The 25,153-nt window shown below is 47.1% G+C and overlaps 1 protein-coding gene and 1 long non-coding RNA gene across 5 annotated transcripts in view; one reads left to right on the top strand and one right to left on the bottom strand.

Moving 5' to 3' along the window:
- The window catches only part of znf384a (zinc finger protein 384 a), a 34,939-nt gene extending 15,604 nt beyond the window's left edge, over positions 1–19,335 (bottom strand). Inside the window, exons 1-9 of one of the 3 annotated variants that reach the window (XM_056298157.1) lie at positions 18,545–19,335; positions 17,190–17,286; positions 14,468–14,535; positions 13,352–13,709; positions 11,208–11,330; positions 10,343–10,473; positions 9,340–9,416; positions 7,028–7,252; positions 3,495–3,662 (exon numbers count right to left, since the gene is read on the bottom strand). In XM_056298157.1, the coding sequence (XP_056154132.1) occupies positions 3,495–3,662; positions 7,028–7,252; positions 9,340–9,416; positions 10,343–10,473; positions 11,208–11,330; positions 13,352–13,709; positions 14,468–14,530 (1,145 nt within the window). In that variant the 5' untranslated portion in view covers positions 14,531–14,535; positions 17,190–17,286; positions 18,545–19,335. The remainder of the gene's footprint in view (positions 1–3,494; positions 3,663–7,027; positions 7,253–9,339; positions 9,417–10,342; positions 10,474–11,207; positions 11,331–13,351; positions 13,710–14,467; positions 14,536–17,189; positions 17,287–18,544) is intronic. The other 2 variants (XM_056298156.1, XM_056298158.1) reach the window with 2 other exon arrangements.
- Positions 17,648–24,294, top strand: LOC130128545 (uncharacterized). Of its 2 annotated transcripts, none has more exons than XR_008811916.1 (3): positions 17,648–17,797; positions 22,843–22,963; positions 23,434–24,294. It is a non-coding gene; the product is annotated as an uncharacterized LOC130128545 (long non-coding RNA). The 2 variants fall into 2 exon arrangements; XR_008811917.1 differs by lacking the exon at positions 17,648–17,797 and adding an exon at positions 19,149–19,167.
- Positions 24,295–25,153: the final 859 nt, after the last annotated feature.

The following is a 25,153-nucleotide window of genomic DNA, read 5'->3' as shown; positions in this document are numbered from 1 at the left end:
TCAGCAGCGCCCCTCAGCGGGGCCCGCCTCAGCAGCACCCCTCAGCAGCACCCCTCAGCAGCACCCCTCAGCAGCGCCCCTCAGCGGGGCCCGCCTCAGCAGCGCCCCTCAGCAGCGCCCCTCAGCAGCGCCCCTCAGCAGCACCCCTCAGCAGCACCCCTCAGCAGCGCCCCTCAGCAGCACCCCTCAGCAGCGCCCCTCAGCAGCGCCCCTCAGCAGCACCCCTCAGCAGCACCCCTCAGCAGCGCCCCTCAGCAGCGCCCCTCAGCGGGGCCCGCCTCAGCAGCACCCCTCAGCAGCACCCCTCAGCAGCACCCCTCAGCAGCACCCCTCAGCGGGGCCCGCCTCAGCAGCACCCCTCAGCAGCACCCCTCAGCAGCACCCCTCAGCAGCACCCCTCAGCAGCGCCCCTCAGCGGGGCCCGCCTCAGCAGCGCCCCTCAGCAGCGCCCCTCAGCAGCGCCCCTCAGCAGCGCCCCTCAGCGGGTACGTGAAAAAACGACAAGAGCGTGTCGCCTCTCTCTGAACGCCTTACTATTTCCACTTTCCTTTCAGTCGCGGTCTTTTTCCTTTTCTTCAAAGCATCGCCATCCCTTGCACCAGACCTACACTTCGAAGCCACGGAGGGTAAACACACAACGTTTACGCAGTCCGACTTAAAATGGTGACGACGGCGTGACGTTGCTCTCCCTCCGGCCGACGAACCGCCTAAAACGCGGTGTTCTGAGTGTCGCGCAAAGTAGTCCGTCCGCTCATTAGTACGAACCACTGCGTAACTCAGCCCTTTTAAATAACAGGCTTCACAGAGGCCAGTTCCTAAGTACGGGGGTTCGTAACCTGGGGACTACCTGTACACAGAAATATGGTGCAGGCTATTGGAAACTCAAAAACGCTTTACTGACAAATGAAGACCTTAAATTGGAAATTAACAATATTATTGATAAGTATTGGAATCGAGCCTGTGCTACAGCTTCTTATGGATATTTATGAGAATTAATGAAATATGAAATTCAAAAGGCTGCTATTAAGAAAGGCAAATTATTAGCAAAATTAAAAAAGCGATAAAGAAATTAAAATGAAATTAAAATCATCAAAGAAATTTTAGACCTGCAAATGAAAAATTGTGGCAATTTAATGAGCCAAGAGGTACTGAATGTGAATTTGCTGCAAAGCCAGTTAGACAAAATTATGAGGAGGAAACTAGGGATGCCTTTATTAGATCAAGAATGGCTTGAACAAGGTGAGAAAAATCTACTACTACAACTTTCGGCTGCTCCCCTTAGGGGGCGCCACAGCAAATCATCCGTTTCCATCTCTTCCTGTCCTCTGCCTCTTCCTCTGTCACACCAGCCACCTGCATGTCCTCCCTCACCACCTCCATAAACCTCCTCTTTGGCCTTCCTCTTCTCCTCTTCCCTGGCAGCTCCATATTCAGCATCCTTCTCCCAATATACCCAGCATCTCTCCTCCACACATGTCCAAACCATCTCCATCTTGCCTCTCTTGCTTTGTCTCCAAACCGTCCAACCTGAGCGGTCCCTCTGAAGCAGGGGTGGGCAATCTTATCCAGAAAGGGCCAGTGTGGGCGAAGGTTTTTGTTCCAACCAAGCAGTTGCACACCTGTGTCTCCTAATCAAGTTCCTCAGCAAAGACTCTGCTGGTTGATTAGTGGGGTCAGGTGTGTAACTCCTTGGTTGGAACAAAAAGCTTCATCCACACTGGCCCGGGGATTCGAACCGGGGAGCCCCATGTTGGTAGGCAACAGAATAGACCATTACGCTAAGTACATTTTATTTGAACTCTGAAAGGACTTGAAACGAATGGACTCTGAACTCCTCTGGTCTGTACAAAGTTGCTATTTTACTTTCTGCATGACAATTTTATACCTCTTTGCTGTAAATAAGTTTTTGAATAAAAAAAAGCTCTGTGTTGTGTGTGAGATTGCATGTCAGTGTCATGCTGTCATCGTTGCCATGAGGCCTAACTCGGTGGTTTCCTTGTGCAATTAAAAGTAGCCCCCTCAGTCGCTTGCAGTTACTGCCTGTTTCCATCTGGGACGTACAGGGTTATGTTTGTGATGTTTCGCTTGTTTGAGTCAAACCAGTCAGCATTACAAAGCCAAACTCATACTTCTGTTACACTAAGTGCTTTTGTTATTTTGTCTTGCAATAAAGCACTTCAAACCATGAGTATTGGCGTATTGAATTCACAAAAAAATTATTACATAGGGCGTCCAGGTGACGTGGCGGTCTATTTCGCTGCCTACCAACACGGGGATCGGCGGTTCGAATCCCCATGTTACCTCCGGCTTGGTCGGGCGTCCCTGCAGACACAATTGGCCGCGTCTGCGGGAGGGAAGCCGGATGTGGGTATGTGTCCCGGACGCTGCACTAGTGCCTCCTCTGGTCGGTCGAGGCACCTGTTTGGGGGGGAGGGGGAACTGGGGGAATAGCGTGATCCTCCCACGCGCTACGCCCCCCTGGTGAAACTCCTCACTGTCAGGTGAAAAGAAGCGGCTGGCGACTCCACATGTATGGGAGGAGACGTGGTAGTCTGCAGCCCTCCCTGTATCGGCAGAGGGGGTGGAGCAGTGACCGGGGATGGCTCAGAGGACTTGGGTAGTTGACCAAATTCAGTTGGGGGAAAAAAAAAAGGGGGGGTCATTACATCATCAGGGGGGGGGGATGTAGGACTTGTGGCGGGGGCAAGGAGCTTGGGGGGCGTCCCTTATTTCTCCACATAGAAGGTGGCAACCCTAAGACAGACATACAGAGGTTCCCTCCATTTTAGCTAGACAGGCAGCCGATGGTTGTCGTAAGGTAAGCTGATGCTGAGTCCCATGGAGCTACTTTGGATGCGATCGTGAATGTCAACAAGTTAATTTGCTGATCCATAACTTAGCCAGCCGACTAGCAGAAACAATGATCGGCTACAACGTCATTTCTTGCTGCCGGGAGCGCCACACACTTTTTATTTTAAGTTAACAAAAAGTTCTTTTAATTAAACACGTGCTTAAAGGCATTTCAGCTAAGTTTTGTGTTGGAGTTTGTGTTATTCTAAATTTTGACACTGAGATTGTCAATCTTACTGCAAAAGTATATTGGTTCTTGGTCTTTTCGGTTACTAACAATCCATATCGGCCCTGAAAAGTTCATATCAGCTGACCCTGAGGACAACATGATGAGGACAATGTCTCATTTTTGTCTCCACATGTGCATTTAAACCAGATAAGTACCGCCACAACTGTACACACATACACAAATGTGCACATACACAACCACATATACAGACAGAAAACCTGCACAAAAAGAAATGCAAAAATATATATATACATATACACATATATATACATACAGAAACACACACAGTTAATACAACTAAGTTAATACAAACACACATGCACACACAAATACACACACCCTGACCCACTCATAATAACATGCACCCATAGGCCCACTAACACACACACACACACACACACACACACACCAGTACCGTGTGTGCTGCTGTAGGTGACTGAGCTGCCGAAAGGTTTTCTGGCAGTAGGAGCAGGTGTATGGCTTTGCCCCGCTGTGGATGCGGATATGCTGGGCCAGGTAGCTGGAGTTGGCAAACGACTTGGAGCAGTGGGGGCACTTGTGGGGCTTGGCCTCAGTGTGGTTTCTATCCAGGGACACAGGGATGAGGGTGGTTGAGGGGTAGGGGTTAAGGGTTGGGTTGGGGGGGGGGGGTAAAAAGAGAGAGACAGAGGGAGAAAAAGAGAGAGAGAGAGAGAATTTTACACTACATACGGTCAGACTAAGCGATGATCCGCGGATCAGTCACGTGTTAAAATGAGTCCAGTAGACCCCTGAAGTTTGACAGTGTGCTCTTTGTGCTGCGTCTGAGTTGTGACAACACAGAACATAAAAAAACCATACAGCCAGCAAGCACAGTCACCCTTCTCTCTCTCTCTCTCCATCTTTCTCTTTCTCTCCTGCCGTCTCTCTCTCCGTCGATGGGCAACGGTTTCAGCAGCGTTCTTAGAAACGCTGTGTTCACATGTGTGTGTATGTGAGAGTGCACGGACCGTCCGTGTACGGTTCTGCTGCGGCTTAGCTGAAGTGAAAATGTCAGCGTGGTCTGCTGGCCAGCGGAGTGTCTCTCTCTGTTGGAAATTAATGGCCTAGAACCTACGAACATAAAAGCCCGGGGTGTCACGATAAGGGAGACAATGCCCAGACGTCAAACTAAAACATAACAAAGAGCGTGGCGATGTGTACGAGGAGGAGGAGGAGGAGGAGGAGGAGGAGGGAGGTTGTGGGTTCTGACAGTTCATCCGTCGCGTCATCGTGCACACCTACATGCACTAAGAGAGCGACCGTGACTCTGTGAAAGAAAAAAAGGACCGAGCAGACTTCCCAGCCGGGGAAGTCGACGCTGGATCAGCGGCTCTATGGCTTGTGGGTACGTAAACACCAGCGTGTGGCGGGGAGGGATTCAAACACGTGCGAGCCAGACGCAGTGTGGTAGCACAACGGATTTAAAAGGAGGAGGCAGGGCCTCCGTTTCCAGCGGTTACACAATCACACGCATTTGCTTCGAATGTGTTTTGTGAACTTAAAAGAGAAATCCAGGAGAGAGTTTGCATCTTCCCTGGCTACCTCATTCGAGAAGAGTGAAAATCTGTTTTTTATTTTATTCTATTACTTTATTGAGCCCCGTGGGGAAATTCTTCCTCTGCATGTAAGCCATCCTAGCTGTGTGGCTCGGAGCAGAGGGCAGCCGCCGTGCAGCGCCCGGGGACCAGCTCCAGCTCGTCTCGCCGTGCCTCGGTCAGGGGCACAGACAGCAGTACTGACCCTAACATGCATGTCTTTCTGACGGTGTTTTGAAACTGTATGTCCTCTGTTATCATTAGCTAAGATTTCTTTTGAAATGGGAATTCAGTGACTGGAAGCCCAGCCATGGAATTCCAGACCCCTCAGCTGAGAGGGGGTGCTCTTGGAAAAGCAGTTTAGAAGTACGGAGATGATTTATTGACTCTCGTTGAGGGTTTCAAACCAAAAAGGAGGTGAGCGGGGGAGCTGGTGTCAGGCTAGACAAGGAGACAGAGCGTGGATGAAAATCCTGAAGCTATCTGACAACTAAAGGAGCCGCAACATGTGTCTGGCATCAAACTAACGTTGCGATGATGAATTAAAGTCAGCGGGATGGGAGTTTAACATCAGCCAACACCAGAACGCTGGTAAATCTGTCCGCTTTGTTCAAACAGACACTGAGGCAGTTCTCCAACCGGCATCTGTAGTCTAATATGATAAAACATGTAGGGTAAAACAGCTTAGGTCATGGATCAAGAAACCAGTGTGGCCAGAGGTTCGAAGACTGACTTCAGCTGTCCTCTCCCTAGGCATCGAGAAAACTTATTTCTTTTAAAGAGGAAGTATTAAAATTACAAGCCACTCCATTTTGAAAACCCTCGTTAGGGTTCAGTATCATGACGGGGGTTTGGTAACGGTCATCCCCAGAAGTGATGGCTTGACCAAGGCTGGCACCATCATGACGTTTTAGTTGATGATTAATCGTCATACAAATAATCGCAATTAATGATTTAATTGTCTTTTTATTTTGCCCCCCCCACTTTCTCCTCAGTTGTACTTGGCCAATTATTACCCTATTTTCTGAGCCGTCCCGGTCACTGCTCCACCCCCTCTGGCAATCCCCCGAATTGAACAGCTGTATTTCTTTGGCTATATATGGCGTTACACTGTCTGTTAACGTGCACCATCTGGTACTGTCAAGTTCATATTTAGACACATGTCCGAAAGCTTCGGGAACAGCCAATTGCCGGGATGGAACTGCGGCGGTGGGTGGCTGTCCAAGTTGGGCGAATTGGGTGGGGTGGTAGATCCGTAGATAGGTTTTTAAATGTGTGGTAGTAGCGTTTTTGACGGCCACGTTTTTGCTGCAAATCTGACAAATTGCCTCCTCCAAGTTATCAGGCTCTCCGTTTTCGTCTGGCTTAAAACCAACATGTGCCACAGCGCTGCTGTGCTGTTCGGCTTTGCAGCTACGCCCATGACGTCAATGTCAACACATGCTCGTCCAAATGCAGTCGTCGAATGTTGTCAAATATCATAGAATATCGTAGAATATTATAGAATATTATAGAATATCATATAGAATATTATAGAATATCATATAGAATATTATAGAATATTATAGAATATCATATAGAATATTATAGAATATCATAGAATATTGTAGAATAAGCATCTTAACATAAAGTTTGTTGGTGCTAATTCACCACTCGTGCCAGGGGTGCAACAAGATGACGTCATTAAAAGAGCGCCAGCCACAACAAACGGTGGAAAACGACGTGGAAACAGTGATGGAAATATGACATCTCTGTTAGTTTCATCCAGCGGTTTTATACAAATGAATGGAAACCATTCTAACCATTATGCAAAATGATGGCAGCTAGGTCACACAATCGTGATCGGGCGATGATGTAATAACCGTCACAGCCCTAGGCTTGACTATGCAAAAAGTGTCCACTGTCAAATCTCTCGCAACAGGAAGCACCAACACTCACCCATCCAAACCACACACAAAGGAACACAGACAAACCCACAAAAAGACACACACGTGACTCCACACACTTGTACAAACAACCAAACCAAAACAAAACACTGACACATCACACAAGTGCAAATTAACACACACGCGCGCGCGTGCGCATGAACAGTTTCAGATACGTACATCACACACCCACATAAACATGCACATTAGGCACACATAAAGAAAATAACACACACAAGAAAGACACACACACACACACACACATGCATATTCACAAATCTACAGTAAAACTAACATATAACATGTACATACAGGCAAAGAGATGCACACAGATACAGCAAAAGCCTGCAAACACTCACCCACACACAAACACACAAATACAAACACAGGGACCGCCACACACTGCTACAAATACACACTCACAATCTCTCACCCCTCCCACCCCCCTGCCCACACCAGACCAGTACCGTGTGTGCTGCTGTAGGTGACTGAGCTGCCGAAAGGTTTTCTGGCAGTAGGAGCAGGTGTATGGCTTTGCCCCGCTGTGGATGCGGATATGCTGGGCCAGGTAGCTGGAGTTGGCAAACGACTTGGAGCAGTGGGGGCATTTGTGGGGCTTGGCCTCTGTGTGTGACTTGGCGTGGATCTGCATGTCAGACTTGCTAAAGAACGTCACTGCGCACATCCGGCACCTGGGTGGGGAGAGAAGCAGAAGACAAGATGAGGAAACCAATGGCATGCGCAGCAATTCAAGGAGAGGTCTGTGATTGGTTGTGTTATTTCCTGTTTACCTGAACAATTAATAGAGTTACTATCTGGAAGGCTGTTGGTTTTGTTTAAGTCACTGACAACTATGGTGATTTGTGGTAATTGTAGTGGTGCTTGACCATCCCAGATCCCAGAGATACATTTAAATGAAATCAGTGCTGTTGTGTCAGAAGCTTCCCCACCAAACAAACATGTCTGAACCCAAGTTTTCACCTATGCTGTCAAAATATCTGTTAGTCAAGGCCTGTTGGTATATCTGCTTGTTCAACAACACAAACTTGCTTCTTCAAACCCATCATTACCCGCAGCTTTATTCTTCCACTTTTGGTTTATATGGTGAAGACATAAATTACTATGGGTAATAACAAACAGTATCAATTAAAATAAGGAACTAGAAAAATGTTCACTCATTCTTTCATTCATCTTCAGCCGCTTCTCCGGGGTCGGGTCGTGGTGGCAGCAAGATAAGTAGGGCACTCCAGACATCCCTCTCCCCAGCAACACCCTCCAGCTCCTCCTGGGGGATCCCAAGGCGCTCCCAGGCCAGATTGGACATGTAGTCCCTCCAGTGAGCTCTGGGTCTACCCGGGGTCTCCTCCCAGTTGGCCGTGCCCAGTAAACCTCCAAAGGAGGGTGCCCAGGAGGCATCCTGATCAGATGTCCAAACCACCTCAACTGGCTCCTTTCGATGCAAAGGAGCAGCAGCTCTACTCCGAGCTCCCTCCGGATGTCCGAGCTCCTCACCCTATCTCTAAGGCTGAGCCCAGACACCCTACGGAGGAAACTCATTTCAGCCGCTTGTATCCGCAATCTCACCCTTTCGGTCACTACCCAAAGCTCATGACCATAGGTGAGGGTGGGAACGAAGATTGACTGGTAAATTGAGAGCTTTGCCTTCCGGCTCAGCTCCTTCTTCATCACAACGGTCCGGTACAACGTCTACATTACTGCTGATACTACTAATCCACCTGTCAATCTCCTGCTCCATCCTACCCTCACTCGTGAACAAGACCCCGAGATACTTGAACTCCTTCACTTGAGGCAACAACTCATCCCTAACCCGGAGGGAGCAATCCACCATTTTCCAGTAGAGAACCATGGCCTCAGACTGGGAGGTGCTGACTCTCATTTCACACTCAGCTGCAAACCTCCCCAGAGCGTGCTGGAGGTCACATTCTGATGAAGCCAACAAAACCACATCATCTGCAAAGAGCAGAGATGCAATTCTGAGATTCCCAAAACAGACACACTCCTCACCTTGGCTGCGACTTGAAATCGGAATCGGAGACAAGGGACAATTTTGGTGGAGTCCGACACCCACCGAAAATGTGTTTTACTTTGTGCCAAGAATGCGGGCACAGCTCTCACTTTGGTTATACAAGGACCGGAAAATGTTTATCATTTGTATATTTGTGGTTTAGCTCTGGCCTTCAATATGCCAAAGATAAAAAGCAAAGAAGACATTTGTTTGTACAGAAACCTTCAGGACTGTAGTTGGAACTGATTTCTTGTGCGAGTGCACATGTCTTGGTTGTTTAATTTGTTAATTACTGGTCTTCAACTGATCGAAAGATTTAAAAACTAGCTGCTTGATCAGTTTTAATCAGCATTTCTTTTACTTAAACCTGTTGCATATCTCTTGCATATTTTCTTTCATTCATTTTAAATCAAAGCTTTTCTTTTTTTCTTTTAACTGGATGAGTAGGATAAGTGAATGTGTTTTGAGATCCAAGTATATGTAACTCATGGTGCACTGAAGCGAGGCAATAGTGTCATATAAAACAAGCCATACCCTCTACAGCAGCGAGCACACTGCACACCACACCGCTATGGAATGTGTACAGCCGTGCAACAATGAATGTGTGTATATTGGTTGAAATGTATGATTTTTTTTCCCAAAGTGTCTATGAGAGTATGCGTATGAGTAAGAGAGAGAGTAAATGAGTTCTTGAAATCGCAGAAATAATTCAAAATGTCACGTTTCCCCATGGAAACATCAGGTTTTTTCTACCTGTAGGATTTGGGGCCATCTTTACTGGTGTGGTCCTCCTCATCATTGGAGAGGTCGTAGGGGTCGGCAGTGTGGTGCTGAAACACAAAAGAACAAGCCAAGTGTTTAGAACAGGAGGGAAAAGAGGTTTAAAGCAGCAGTAGACAACTTTTTTTGCTTTAATTTATCATTATGAAGTAAATGTTGATTGCACAGATGGCTATAGAATAATACAATGGCTATAGAATAATGACACCATCAGCGTTTAGACATAAGCCTCGCTTTCACTATGCAATTCTGTCTGCCACCAGGTATGATCTCATGGGAAAATGAAGGCTCAGTTTATGGCACAAAGGAAGCGCATCAACCATTGTGTAACCAAAATAGGAAGAGGATAGCGCTTTTGTTCTCCCCGGTTGCTGAAATGGCAGACGGTGGAACAACTGAAGTGACAGTGGAAACTCTACCCGGCAAGAGAAAAAGAACCCGTTGACGGAGGAGGCAAAGAAGGTGAAAAGGGAGATTGATAGAAACAGAGGTAAAACAAGAGTGAACCTTGGAACCGCATAGGCCTAGACTACTTTGTCATCTCGTTTTTCTTATTGTGCTAATAAAGAAAATATGTATTCAAATTTTGCCTTGGTCTTTTTAGTTTGTTTAGAGGAAAACAGGAAAAGAAATCGACCTTTAAATTGAAAACTGTCATTTTGTTTGAAAAAAAAAAAACGAGATTTTATTTTAGGCCAAATCGTCAAGCCCTAGGTTTCTAGTTCAAATTGGTATTCTTAAGGTTGTTTTTTGCTTTGAACAGTAGCCAAGCTGCTAATAAATGGAAAGTGATCGAGTTGTCTTTGCGCCAGCGGTGCAAACAATAATACCACTTGGAAACACTGGGGAGGGGGGGGTTGTCTACAGTAGGTTTAAAGGAGCCTTTGTGTTTAACAGTGTCAAAGTGATGTCATTATCAATTGATGAAGTGAATGCAGGAGAGAAGAGAAGAGAATAGAACAACGGCCTCCCTTACCTGTCCACCGGCGGCAAGGTGTGCCAGTATTAACGCATCACTTCCTGGTGGGAGGACTCCGCCTACTCCAGCGACTCTGCCCATCACCTGTTTCCGCTTCCTGCCTCGCTTCCCTGGTGTTGGCATGACAACTGCAGAGGGAACAGCATTGTCATCTTTCTTTTCTGATACATTGTGAGATGGAAGGAGTTGGGACGGCAGAAGAGTGAAGAGGTTGGGAGGGGATGGAGGGCAGAAGAGTGGAAACGAGGGAATCGGAGGTAGGAAGGAGAGGGAGGGCATATACATGAAATAATGGGCAGATAGATGAGAGAGAGAGAGAGAGAGAGAGAGAGAGAGAGAGAGAGAGAGAGAGAGAGAGAGAGAGAGAGAGAGAGAGAGAGAGAGAGAGAGAGAGAGAGAGAGAGAGAGAGAGAGAGAGAGAGAGAGAGAGAGATGCTTTCCATTGAAGACAAAACAAAAAATAGGGGTCTTTGGACCAGGGATCTTCCAACCACATCTGACAATGCAGGAGTTCTAACCCTGGTTGGGTTCAGTTGTTTTTATTATGAGTGAATGGATGTAATAAAAACAACACAGAACGAAATGCAGGGGTTAATGGGGGATGGCTGGAGAACAGGACTGTCTCATTAGAAATGACAGAGAGCTGTGTGGCTAGTGTCAATTCAGTACGAAAAGGTTTAAATCCATCTCATTAGGTTAGAATTATTTTGCCCTCCATTTATCTCTACCCTGAGGCCCCCGACTAGAGTAGGTAGTTAGTATAATTCAGATGGAGGATGACTACTTGCACCTTCAGCAAACAGACATTTTGAATTGACTGAAGGGGGGGAGGTGAACTGCAACTGTCTGGGGTTGGTTTTACCTGTGTTGGAAGGATGCACAGCCGACACTATCATGGTGGGTGCGGAGGGGTGTCCGGCTACAAATGACTGGGTGGAGGTGGTGGGGACCAGCGTGCCTTGAGGGGCGGTGATCACCAACCCCGCTGAGAGGGAGAGAGATAGACTGTGACCTGACTGGCCCCTCCGTCAACACACACATCTTACTTTTACACAGTCCAGGCATTTCCCAGGGTGATGCTCTTTTCAAGAGTAGCTTGAAATGAGTGCAGCGGTAGAACAAGGTTTTAAAGTCTTCCTGAAGAGTTCTAGCACTGTGAGCAAGTGATAGTAAGAACAGTTAGCTGTTGGACCCACAGCGCCCTGATAATTCACCTTACTGACATTCCTGCGACGGCCTACAATGTGAATGTGTAACAGAGAAGTGCTTAGTAAGGCATCAGAAACAAGGCAGAAGAGTTATTTTTTTGCACAAGTTATGCACGACAACATGAAAAAGCCTTTCGTACGCTCACAAACAACCATCACCTGTGATGCTGATGGCGCGTTAGGATTGTTGTAACACCAATTTTCCTTTGCAAAGCAAAGTGGTGCATCTAGATAAACGTTTTTAATATGATGACTAGTCAGACTTTTTCCCCCAGTTTTTTTCAAGATTTTTTTTTTTTTTGGCCTTTTATTGGACAGTGGTAGTAGAGAGAGAGACAGGAAAGGCAGGGGGAGAGAGAGGGGATGACATGCAGCAAAGGGCCCGGGCCGGATTCAAACTCAGGCCGCTGCGGTAAGGACTCAGCCTTGCATGGTACGCACTCTACCAGGTGAGCCACCGGGGTGCCCCAGACTGTTTTGTTTTTGTGTTTTTGCATAAACCAGTGATTATTTCTTTATGTTTGTTTTTACGTCCTCGTTCTTACATACTCCTCCCCCCCCCCCATTTCATTTCCCTTGTGTTTACTGATGTGTTGTGTTCTTGCTTTTTGTAAAGCACTGTGTAACTGGTGTTTTGAAAAGTGCTGTTTAAATGAAGTTTATCATATTGCCAAGTTTCTGGACCTTTTAAGCTGTCTGCCTCTGAACTTTTGTTCGGGCACACATTTGCATAAGCAATGCCTATATTTACATGCAGACCAACACCCCGATCAAAACCCCATAAAGGCATTGCTCCCACTTTAGAAACAACCATGTTTGTGTCTTCACCTGAAACATCCTTTTTTGGGGTGAGGTCAAAATCGAAGTAAAGACTTGACTGTTAATGTTGTTGCTAAATCATGTGATTTACTGGCACGTCTCAGCCTGGTTTCTCAGAGAAGTCACCAGAGGCAGTCAACCAAATGTTGTTTCTATGAACACCAAAGAGCTACCAGGCAGATAGCTGCCGAACAGCCAGCTCTTTGACAGGATTGTATTGAGGACACTCCTGTTATGGTGTTCTGCAACGATGCAAGAATGGGGAGGGGGGCAGGAGGAGAAAATAACCCGACATGTTTACTTGAAGACACTCGCTGCCACAATCCCACAACAACAAGGACAGCAGCTTTTGGAAAAGCCAACATACCTAAAAGCAGTCCCGTTACAATCGGGTAACTGAGAAATCCTGTTATTTTGAACCATGAACACAATATTAGCAAATGACTTCAAACCCATTACTCCGCATGACTGAGGCATTGGCTTGCATGTAAACATACTATCAGAAACAGCTGATGTTGAATTTTTAATTCTCCTTCCTATCCATCCTATGAGACAAGCCTGTTTCCGTGGTGATATCATCAAAAGGATGATAGCCTCTAGGTGATGCTTACAAACTGGATTGAAAGAAAGAAAGAAGGTGAATGTCGTCGGCGGGGGTTATGATTTAGGCAGGCAGGCAGACCTTGTGAACGGAGAACAAAAAAGCTCACATATACAAATAAACATAAACACACACATACATGCATCATAATCACCTACAAGCAAACAGACACAAACCCCCAAATAAACAATCAGACATATACCCCAGTACACTCACACACCCATAGGCACACATGTATGCATTCCCAAGTGTGCACATGCTCGCACACGCACGCACACACACACACACACACACACACACACACACACACACACACACACACACACACAAACACACACACACACACACACACACACACACACACACAAACACACTCACCTGCCGTCATGATGCCCGTGGAGGGAACCGGCACCACAGTGACGTTCTGAGAGGAGTGGGGCTGGTGGAGGTGTCCACCAATTCCACCCAAGATGGGGGTGCCACCACTGCCACCACCTCCTCCTCCACCCTCCTGTTTGGGGACCGCCCTCCCTCCAGGCCCTGGATCCATGGAGCCAGGCACAGTCAGCACAGATGTGACGGGGGGGTAGTGGGAGGTAGAGGAAGACGAGGTGGAGGAAGAGGAGGCGGCGGTGGAGGAGGCGGTGTGGGGGGCAAAGGAGGGGTGGTTGGGCTTGTCAGGACCCAGCGGATCCTTGTTCGGGGCCATCTTGTTCAGGAACATGGCGTTCTCAATCTGGGGGGAGAACCACGGGGAGAAAGAAGAGGGGAAAGAGGGAGGATAAGGAGGGAAATGGTTGAGGAAGATCAATGGGAGAAGAGTCAGAGATGAAGGGAAGGGGAGGAGAGAGGTGAGGAGAAGAGGGGAGCGATGTAGAGGATAGGAAGGATAAAGATGTAAGAAGATGGGTGGAGGTGTTGGGTTGGAGGAGGTGTGTGAAGAAGGGATGGAAGGAGTGAGGTGGGGAGAAGAGGAAGGATTAGGAGGGAGGAGGATCGTGGAGGGTGATGGAGGGATGAGCAAGAGGGGAAGGGGACAGCAGGGACAGTAAGGTGAAGTTGATTGGATGAGGGCAGTGCAATTGGGGCGGGGCAAGGATGAGTGATAGAAAACAAGAAGGGTAAATGGACATGTGGTGAGATGAAAAAGTAAAAATGAGAGAGGGGTTGAAAACAAAAGGAGAGGGACAGAGAGACAGAGGTGATCATGTGACCAACACATACTCAACCATGGGGGGGGGGGGGACAAGTACTCAACAATTTAATTCTTCTTTGTGTGTGAGGCTCGGTCAACTTCACCAAAGTAAGCGAGCGTTTTATTGTTAATGTTATGAACAACACTGTGCATGAAGTCAATCAAGTCAGCCTCTGGTGTTATGTGATGCTTACGGCTTAAACATTTGTCTCCGGAGATATCTGTTGACAAAGCACATACCACTACACCATGTGTATTTTGATTTTTGAAGACAATTCCAACAATAAGGTTGTCTCTACCTGTCCTTGTACAGTTGGGACGGGAGACCAAAAGTATGATGAGTTGAAATGGGAATCTTCCATTATTTCTGTAATTAAAAAGCAACACACTTAGAAAAAAACCGTCCACCTCCTCCTCTTCCTCCTTCCTGCTTTGCTTTAACTGATCGTTAGATCTGAGATGAGACGAGGCTTGGCCTTGATTCAGTCTTTCTGATTTGTTTCCTTTACTTTCATCCTCTCCTCTGAAATTTCTGCAAATGAGTCACACGTTTCAGGCGTTTAACCGGAGTCAGGTGGAAAGTTTCGTTTCGTGTGATTTTCCTGCCTTGGTCAGGAAACACGATGTAGTCATCATCTTAATTTTGAACATTTAAAGAAAGAAGGATGCGAAAGGAAATCAGCAAGGGAGGTCAAATCCTAAGAGGGGAGGACACAAAAAAAGGAGGAGGAGAGCAGAGGACAGTCGAGATAACACTATGGATATTAGTCAGTTCTCCTGGCGTTCTCTTATGTTGTGACACAGCCCATGCAACTCCTGACCAGACACCCACACAGGAAGCGCTGCCTGGGTGAAACGACACACTGCAGAACACGAGCCATCTCAACGAGTCCTTTAGTCTGGTACTGGACTGTAAAATCTTATCTTTAGTGTCAATGAAATCCACCAATTCTTTGAGTTGATTCCATTTGTTTCCCATCAAAAAGCAACTTGGGTCCCAAATTTCCTCATAAAAGTATTACTACGTCTTGACACTCGCAGAGAGGCCTGCTAGCACCTCTATTTTGTTTGACGAGGTTCTTTCCAGAACAAAAATCAGAAATAAGACTGGATAGGAAAAAACTGGGAGTCATCTCACCACAATGGCAGAAGTGATAAGGCAGATAAGATGTCAAGACTCAGTGTGAGAAGAAATCACTTACAGTGCTGCACTGTCTTTCTCAGGGTGGATCGAAAACAAGCGTGTCATTTTTAACTTTTTGTGTGGTTTGGGACAATATACATTCTTGCTGATTTTGAGCACAATGCGAAGGAAAACATGAATATTATGCACTCTGCACATTTTCAATTGGTCCAATGCGTTCATATTTGCATATTCCTCATCGGTTGTCAATGTTCATAGCTTACATAAGTAGCTTCATATTGCACACATCTCTCATGGTTTAGTTTCCGGCCTCAGTACTGTTCCTGTGCTGCTGTCACACCCAGCACAGCCCACCTTCTATACATTAATGCACTTATATCTTATAATTGATGTATTTTCTAATATGGTCTAGTGTTATAATCATCATTTGCATGTTGACTAATAGCCCCCATTTTGCTCTCACATTATCAATTTGTTCCTTTCTGAATCTTATTTGCTGTGGCAACAACAGCTTGTGCTCTCTGGTAACACAACTCTCACCGGCTGATCCTCTTTACCATGTTGTTTGTTACACTGTTGTGTTACGTAGCAGTGAATGTACGCCGCCCCAAACTGAACACACATATGATGAAAACGACACTAACGTTTTGGAGAGCCCTACTGTTTTTTGTTTTTTTATTATAAAAACTCGCCATTATCAAGACTGGCACTCAAAACCCCGATTCTCCGGGCTGCTGTATCTCCAACTGAGACGCAGAGACGTTTTCTGCAGAGCCAAGCGTGAATTTCCAACATCATCATTCCATGTTGCCATTCATTTGCATCTTACTCGCAGTATAGCTGATGTTTTGAGGTATCAATAATGGATGCGGTGTTCTCGCTGTGTGTACGCAGGGCAAAGACCGGTGAAAGCCATGCACAGTTGTTTTGCTCACTTTTTAACAAAAGGACACATGCAACTGCAGATTAGAGATGCGACCCTGAAAATTACATCTGAGATTGTTGAAAAGTCCAGTGGAGGGTCACTGAAAAGAAGAATGTTTTTTTTTTTAAAGGGGGTAATTAACCATTAGCTTTGAAAGAAATGCTGTTCATGCAAAATTAGCAATTCATTGAGTGTGTGTGTGTGTGTGTGTGTGTGTATCCAAAGGAGTTGAATCAAGTGCAACTGGACTTGGTATATATCCGTGAAGACGTTTCGCCTCTCATCCAAGAGGCTTCCTCAGAGAGGCGAAACGTCTTCACAGATATATACCAAGTCCAGCTGCACTTGATTCAACTCCTTTGGATAACCATGACCTGGATGAATGAGAACATTCACAGACGTGTGTGTGTGTGTGTGTACACACAGCAGAAAAAGTAAGGAAATGTGTGTTTGGTAGATTATGTCTTTGTTGTAACAATGCTTCTCGGCAGTAAATCTTATAGCGTTGGAAAGGCTGTTTATGTGCCTTTTAAATGGCGCCACATGTGTAAGGAACATGCATTTGTGGGATGAGCAGCACAGCTGAGTATGTGGGTTGCGCCCATGAAACATTTGCCAAATCTTCTCTGCTGATGTCAAACAGCTTATCTTGCTGCTGCTATTGACTCTTGTGTTGAGCTCCTGGTACCCCAGGTGCTGACCAGCAGCTGCCTGATAGAAGATTTACTGCCAAGAAGCATCGTTACACCAAAGAACTCATCTACCAAACACACATTTCCTTACTTATATATATATATATATATATATATATATATATATATATATATGCACACACACATATGCGTTGCAGTTGCATTCTAAAATTCTGACAGAGAAGAATTCTGAATTCTGCCCAATCCCAATTCCACGGCCCCCAACCCGTTGAAGTCAAAGAAGGGAAGTGACAAAACACCTTTGGGTTTTTGTTACTCCTTGTTTTGCAGCGACTGCTGTGTGGCCCCAGCGCTTGGCTGACCACAGCTGGTGCTGACTTTCGGCTGCTTTGCGGTCTGCAGGCGCAAGCAACGTGTTTAGAAAGAAAAAGCTGACCAGAAACGAGCAGACAAACGTTCATGTCGCGGTTACTTATGTTTACAGGACGTGGAGTGTCTTCATTTCTCCTTCCTATATACTGTGGCCTGAGTAGCGGGACATGCACCGAGCAGTGAAAGCCTCCTTCGCTAGAACCACGTGTTTAACGATGCTGTCCATCAGCAGCACGTGAAACCCACCAAAACAAAGGGCAGTGGGCTTACAAAGCGGTGCGGAACGCAACCGGGCTCTTTCCACACAGATGCTCTGCCCCCCCCCACCACCACCCCGTTCTGCCCCCCCCGGGCGGGTCAGGGGCAGCACTCTTATCTCCCGGCAGCAGGTGTCCAAGGCGGTGGGAAGCTAGCGGGTTTAGGCAGGTTCGGAGCGGTGCAGCAGCCTTCAGCGGAGCAGGGACCGCAAAGGGAGAGCCGGCGGAACCCAGGACGCCGTCAGAAGGCTGCTTGTAGCCCATCCACACCGCGCCAGGTGAGAAAGGTGGCGCAGGACACTCGCTCTCTCCACCCCCACCGCCCCCACCCACCCCCGGTTCAGTTCTCTGCCCCCTTCCTACGAGTCAACCGCGGCGGTGTAGCGGGCCGGGCCGGGCCGGGCCGGGCTTCGGCTCTCTTGTACTGTGTTGCACCGCTAACGACGAACCGGCGGCGGCTCGGCGGAGACCTTAGCAGCGTTGGGGCCGAGCGGGGGACCCCGGGGGGGACCCCGGGACCTCGGGGGGGGGGACCCCGGCCATGTCCGCCGCGCTTCCTCCCCATCAGCTGACGGCTGAAGTGCGGAGGGGGAGGAGGAGGGGAGGGGGGGAAGCGTCGAGCGGGCGGCCGAAAACAAACGCATTGTTAGCCGGCTAGCCCGGAGACAAGGGAAGCTAACTAGCCTCCGTCTAGTTCCACCTCCCGTCCGCGGCCTGGCTCCCTCCCTCCCCCCGCTCATCTCGCTCGCCAAGGAGGAGGAGGAGGAGAGGGGGGAGGAGGGGGGAGAGGAAAAAAAGAGAAAAAAAATATCGAATAAAAAAAATAAAAAAAACCACCCCAGTTTAGAAAAAACAAAACAACCGCCGCCGCCGCCGCCGCCGCCCGCTAGAGCACGACACGCAGCAGCCTCATGCAGACTTCCGGCGGCCGAGGCGGCGGACGGCGAGAGGCGGGCTCGCAAGCGAGTCGCCGTCGGACAACCCTGGAACAATTCACGGCTGAGTTAATAACTCGAGATTCATACCGGCGGCGGCGGCGACTCCCGTTCAAGCCCCGGCGGCGCTTCCTCGGGTCGGGACTGTTCGGAAACTTTGTCCAAATCCACCCGAACCCCCCAAGATAAGCCTTCTTTTTTTTTTTCTTCCTCCGATTTCTTTTCCTTTTTTTCCCTCCCTCTCTCTCTCTCTCTCGCGCGCTCTCTCTCGCGCTCGCTCGCTCTCGCGCGTCTGCTCGATTGCTCCGCTGTAGTCTTCCGGTGAATCAATATCCGGTCTGGGATTTGGTGTTGAGCGAGGTGCTAGCGGGACAGCTCGCACGGATTCGGAGCGTCTTTCTGCTTCTTTTCGACTCGCGTTCGGCGCGTTATGTGTGGAGGGGCGTTCTCACAAGGCGCAACGCCGACACGGCGGAGCTCAATGGCGGCGGGCGTTTCAGACGCGCCGTCGCCGCGGCGTGGCCGGCTCCATCGCAACGCGGCCCCCCACCGACCGTGTCGTGAATACTTGCAGCGCCCTCACATAACATAGCGAGGCTTCGCCTCATGTGGGTTAACTTTTATGCAGCCACGCGTTTCACACGGTAGACACAGGGGGGCGCTACTGGTCCCGTTCCTCACACGTGTTGGTTGGCTAACTGGCATCTAAAAAGGTAACTGATGTCTGAGCATGACAGGTCATCTCCTCACATGTTTAGAGACTTCATTGAGAACTGGGCAGGAATTGGTTTTGCAGGACAACACGCAGTAATAGAGCATGCATTGGAAACACATTGGGGTACAACAATAAAGACAATCATCCTTAGAAGGCTCAAAATCCCGAAAACCCCAACCTCGGCTAGAGCTGGGCAATATATTGATGTAATAATAATAGTAATGTTAAGACTAGATGCTGTCTGGGATTTTGCTTATAATGTTGTGATATAGCTTAAATGTCGCCCTTCCCTGGTTTAAACGTACATGCGTACATTGGTTTTACCTTACGCATTTGAAGCAAGGAGATGAACCAGCAACAGCCAGCCTTTCTTGGATGGATAAAGGTTATGAAAAAGGAGGCCACCCAAGAATGACTGCTGTGGCCTTTCAATACGTTGCAGAATCTACTTGTTGGGGCTGGAGGGATATTTCCTCCCCAAGTCCTCACAGAAACCCGATACACCATCAACTTAAATGCAACAAATTACCCGTCCACCTTCACAAAAGCAAGAACGAACAAAAGTGAAGATTAATACAAAGAAATATATAAGCAAAATGATAAAAAAGTAATAGACTTGTGATGTTAACAGTTGCGTTGTAAGGAAGGAGCACGGCCTAGCACAACTGGTTTCTCGGCCTCAGGTGCAGGTTTTAGGGTTGTAGAGGTTATGCCTCATTGGCAGCTCACACGCACACACAGTAAGAAGAGATGGCATATTCTGTCCGGTTTTAATGACAAATCCATTTTATACATAGTCGTCGAGCATAATATTTTAACATTTTGTTTGAAGCGTGTATTCCTTTAAGTACTCAAAACATTCCAAACAGAAAACAAAGAGCAGCTTCACTAAGTACAGTGGCAGACATAACAACACAATAACCTACACTATAAAAGCCTTATATATATACACTAAAACCTAACACAGAGGACCTTTAAGTTAGACACAAACTTTTGTTGTAAGCATCAGTTTGTTAATAGTGCCTTGTTAAACTGTTAGTAGCAGTATGATGAAAATGTATTCAAATATGCGTAAGATATCTGAATGGTGGTGGAGTAGGAGTAGAATGGTAGTGTTGTTAATTATAATTACATTTGGAGGAGACACCGATAAATCTGTTGCAGGAATAAGGCTATAAAGACAACAAAGCTAACTCAGCACATCTGGCCATAGTTGGAATACCTGCAGTATAACCTAGTTTGGTGATTCTAACAGTGAAGCAGCAAACATGCCTATAGGCTCTTAGTAATTTACATCTGAACCTGCACGATTAAAATACAACTAAACAGTGATAGTCTTCATCTCTTGCATGATCACAGTAGTGTTTATTTCAAAATAAATACGATCTCATCCGAGGAGAAGTCCATTATCCTACATTTGGCTGAACCATAAATCAACAGTGCAGAGTGCGTAGTGCAGATGTCAGCAAGCTGAAGGCGGGCTAGGGACATTTTTGAAACCAGTTTTGGTGCCTTTGTGGAGACTTCAGATTTTGGCAGTTTTTAATCCCCTGCTCTGGCGATTAAGGTGAGGTAGAGGGTGAAAGTGCTATGGGGTTTTATGGGCAAGTTAGGGCACAATAGAGGTACCAGGTCTGATTGATATTGAGGCACTAGCCCCTGGTATTTCACCCTGGGTGGCTGACTAATCGCTCCATGACAAATGGCCATACCAAAATTAGAGAGGTGTCTCTTTCAAAAAAACCAAAAAGCATTGTGTTTGGTAACACCATGTTACAGGGCCAAATAAGTGAATACCTTTGTAGTGTAGAGCAGTACAAGATACAGCAAGATTTACAAGTGTTGGTGACAAAAAATAGTGATACTGTTACAAAGTGATAAAATAAAAACAAAATACCGTCTGTAGCCTTATCTTCACTTTCTCTACTTGCAATCCATCATTATTTCCAGCTCTCTTCTTTAACACCCTATAACCTACCCAACAATGCCATTTCAATTAGCTTCAACCATAATTTCCCTTTTCATATCCTTCCCTTAATGCTGGTATTTCACCAAATGGACGACACTTAATTGGTTTTAGAATTACTACAGTACAACTATCATGATTACAGTATAGTGCTACACATTGCTACAGCAGATTGCAGATAACCTTTACATCACATTCAATCAAATCTCTACAAGTCAAAACGGGTGAAAACGGCAGGCAGTCTTATCCAGAAGGGCCGGTGTGGGTGCAGGTTTTTGTTCCAACCAAGCAGTTACACACCTGATCCCAGTAATCGACCAGTAGGGTCTCTGCTGAGGAACTTGATTAGCAGACACAGGAGTATAACCGCTTGGTGGCAACAAAAACCTGCACCCACACCTGCCCTTTCGGGACAAGACTGCCCACCCCTGCAAGACAACGTGGTAACAAAAATTAAATGGTAACCCTTTACTTTAAGGATACACTGAGGAAGGACGGCTGGGCGACAGTGACTGGATCATTCAAGCGTTCATGTCAGGGAAAATCCACCCTGCTGAAGTGCGCTTGAGCAAGACACTGAATCTTTTCCAGCTCCGGGGCCAAGGCTGTGGCTCTCAGTCCGGTCCTCAGTGTCTCCAATACTGCTGGTGTTCCATTCCACCGAGGATCAGACAGGTATAGGGAGGTTTGAGACAAGAGGTTTTAGGCAAAACAGGTGAATGTAGTTAACCTAATTAACTCCATCCATCCATCCATCCATTATCCAAACCGCTTATCCTGCTCTCAGGGTCGTGGGATGCTGGAGCCTATCCCAGCAGTCATTGGGAGGGCAGGCGGGGAGATGCCCTGGACAGGCCGCCAGTCCATCACAGGGCCCACACACACACAGGGACAATTTAGTATGTCCAATTCACCTGACCTACATGTCTTTGGACTGTGGGAGGAAACCCACGCAGACACGGGGAGAACATGCAAACTCCACACAGAGGACGACCTGGGACCACCCCCAAGGTTGGACTCAAACCCAGGACCTTCTTGCTGTGAGGTGACCGCACTAACCACCGCACCACCGTGCTGCTGTTAATGAACTAATTAACCTAATTAACTGTTAAACATAATTAACAACATGGAAGAAAAGAAAACCAGCAGTACCGCAAGGATCTCGAGGACCTGAGTTGATAGGATGCCATGTCCTCTGACCTCCCTGTGTATGTGCATGTGCATGTGTATCTGGGGAAGGGGTGAGTGCATGTGTAAAACATAATAATTTACGATGCCCAATACCCAGACTACATTATGTGAGAGCAGCTTCAACTTTCCCCAGCATATCCATCCTCGGGGACTGCTGAATTAGATTGTATAACGACAGATTTGTGATTTACTATGAACCACATGTGGTTGACATTACAAAGACGCTTTTGTCCAATTGCAACATGGCATTGCTCCGCCCGTTGTTATTCTCCCACGCAAGCACAAGATAACAAAGCTATTAGCAGCCTCTGAGGCTTAGAAAGCAGAAGACCCCACTGACAAGAGTATCCAAGAGGGAGTTGTTCATTTTTAACTGTGATTAATGTTTGTCCTGTATATTATACATCTACGAGTGCGCTAAGATAAATTCCCAACAAATGAAAAGTTAATGTGGTGACAAAAGCACACTCAATCGTTCAAAATTTCACTAACGTGATCTGTAACCTCACATTGTAGGTGATGTCCTTACCAGAGGTGATTTCGCAATGTGTGCAACAGAAGAATAAACCCTAGTTCATTGGTTTTCAACGTTAAAATCAATCAATATTAAGGAGCGCAAGGGTCAGAAACACAGCAAGTAAGTAAAGAAAAAAGAACCGAGGATTAAAATGAGATGTATTGTGATGGGTCGTAAGACTGGGGATACCTTTGCATAAAGATGCAGATGACACTGTTTTATATGCCACTGACTCGTCTGTTAATCTGGCCAGAGCAAATCGACAGTCTGCATTTGATACCTTTCAGATCTCTCTCACCAAACATAAGCGGGTTTTAAACTCTGGCAAAACTAAATGTATGCTGTTCTCTAGGTCACCTAAGAGCATCCAACCTACTGCCCAGAGCCAAACCCTTCAGGGTTCTGTAACTAAAATAGTTGATTGTTCTAAATACTTGGGACTCTGGCAGGAAACCAGACTTATTTTAAGACCCATGTGGAACATCTGTATAAGCAAACTGAAGGTCAAAATTGGATCTTTGTGTAGAAACAAATCATATTTCTCTTTTGCTACCGTTGTACAATCTATAATCTCTTTTTTTTCTTCCCAGCTGTCCTGGTCGCTGCTCCACCCCCTCTGCCGATCCGGGGAGGGCTGCAACTACCACGTCTCCTCCCATACATGTGGAGTCACCAGCCGCTTCTTTTCACCTGACCGTGAGGAGTTTCAACAGGGGGATGTAGCGCGTGGGACAATCATGCTATTCCCCCAGCCCCACCCACCGAACAGGTGCCCCGAGCGACCAGGACACATACCCACATCTGGTTTCCTACCCGCACACATGGCCAATTGTGTCTGTAGGGACGCCCAACCAAGCTGGAGGGAACACGGGGATTCGAACCGGTGATCCTTGTGTTGGTAGCCAACAGAATAGACCGCTACTCTACCTGGACACCCTGGTGATACATTTCTAATGCACCGTTGCATCTCTTACGAAAAGGTGGGCCGGTCGTCCTTAAACAGAAGGGAACAGCGTTGTTGTTTATTTGTAAGGCTGTGCTGCAGAAACGGCCTGCTACCGCTGCTCGCTGTCTGGGTCCGTGTAAATACGCCACTCACAACGTCCGGTCACGGGCCATTTGCACATCAGCGGCACCTCTCGTTCACGCTGAACTTGGAGAAAGTGGGTTCAGATACGTCGCTGCATACAAATGGAACGTGGCTTCAGACCCATCTGAAGCCACGTTCTCTTATTTCACCTGAACATTTTCGAAGGTCGTACTTATGTGTTGGCAGTCACTCTTGTACATGCTTTTCTTAATTGTGTAATATGTATAATCTGTGTCTGTGAATTATTGGTGCGTCTGTCTATGTGTAAACTGTATATGTTTATCTTTTTAGTACACAGGTCTCTCTCGAAAAAGAGATCCCAAGTTCAGTAAGACTACCTGATTATATAAAGGCTTAAAAAATTAAATAAAGAAGCCCAACTCTGTTGTGATTGCCAGAGGTGCCTCTTGCCTTCAGTAAAGTGTCACCAGCATAACTTGAATCCAAAGCATCAAAACGTCACAGCACATGCAAATATTACATAGAAGACCATGATAGACAAAAAGAATAAATAACCTCGATTTATGACTATGCTTCTGAGGTGTCCGAGATAGTCGGAGAACTACGACGGGTCATCTGTTCATCAGGGATTTCATGCACTCTGCAAGGGATTAAAGATTTGCTAGAGATCTCAAACAAGAGGGATGATGGGAGCGACTGGCTTGGGGTTCCAGTCAGGTCAAGACTCGGCAGTATCTGTTAGTAGTAGCAGACGATAGGAATGGGAATACGAAGACACGGGGGGGGCGGGGTCCGCTGCACGTTTGCATTAAACTTGCTTGTTAAGATGCACTTTGGTTTTGGCGGCAAGGCCAGGCAGTGGTGGAAGAGATGATGAGGGCAAGCACAGACCGACGGCGAGAGACTAAAGTGAGACAGGTTTTGGTTGATAGAGAATAACTGAATTACACACAGGTAGAGAAAGACTGACATGTTGACAGAGATAAAGAGAGGGAGGTCAGCGACAGACAAAGCTGGCAAGACAAAGGCTTCAGGGCTAAATGTGGGCACACAGAGTTGTGTCAAACTTCTTATTACTATTGTTGTTGTGTCAAACATTCACCTGACCTGCATGTCTTTGGACTGTGGGAGGAAACCGGAGCAAACCCTCGCAGACACGGGGAGAACATGCAAACTCCACACAGAGGACGACCCGGGACGACCCCCAAGGTTGGACTACCCCGGGGCTCGAACCCAGGACCTTCTTGCTGTGAGGCGAC

The sequence above is a fragment of the Lampris incognitus genome, chromosome 18 (assembly GCF_029633865.1).
Source record: "Lampris incognitus isolate fLamInc1 chromosome 18, fLamInc1.hap2, whole genome shotgun sequence".
Lineage (NCBI taxonomy): Eukaryota > Metazoa > Chordata > Actinopteri > Lampriformes > Lampridae > Lampris > Lampris incognitus.
Note: the sequence above shows the minus strand (reverse complement) of the source record. Positions and strands in the feature narration are given on the sequence as shown.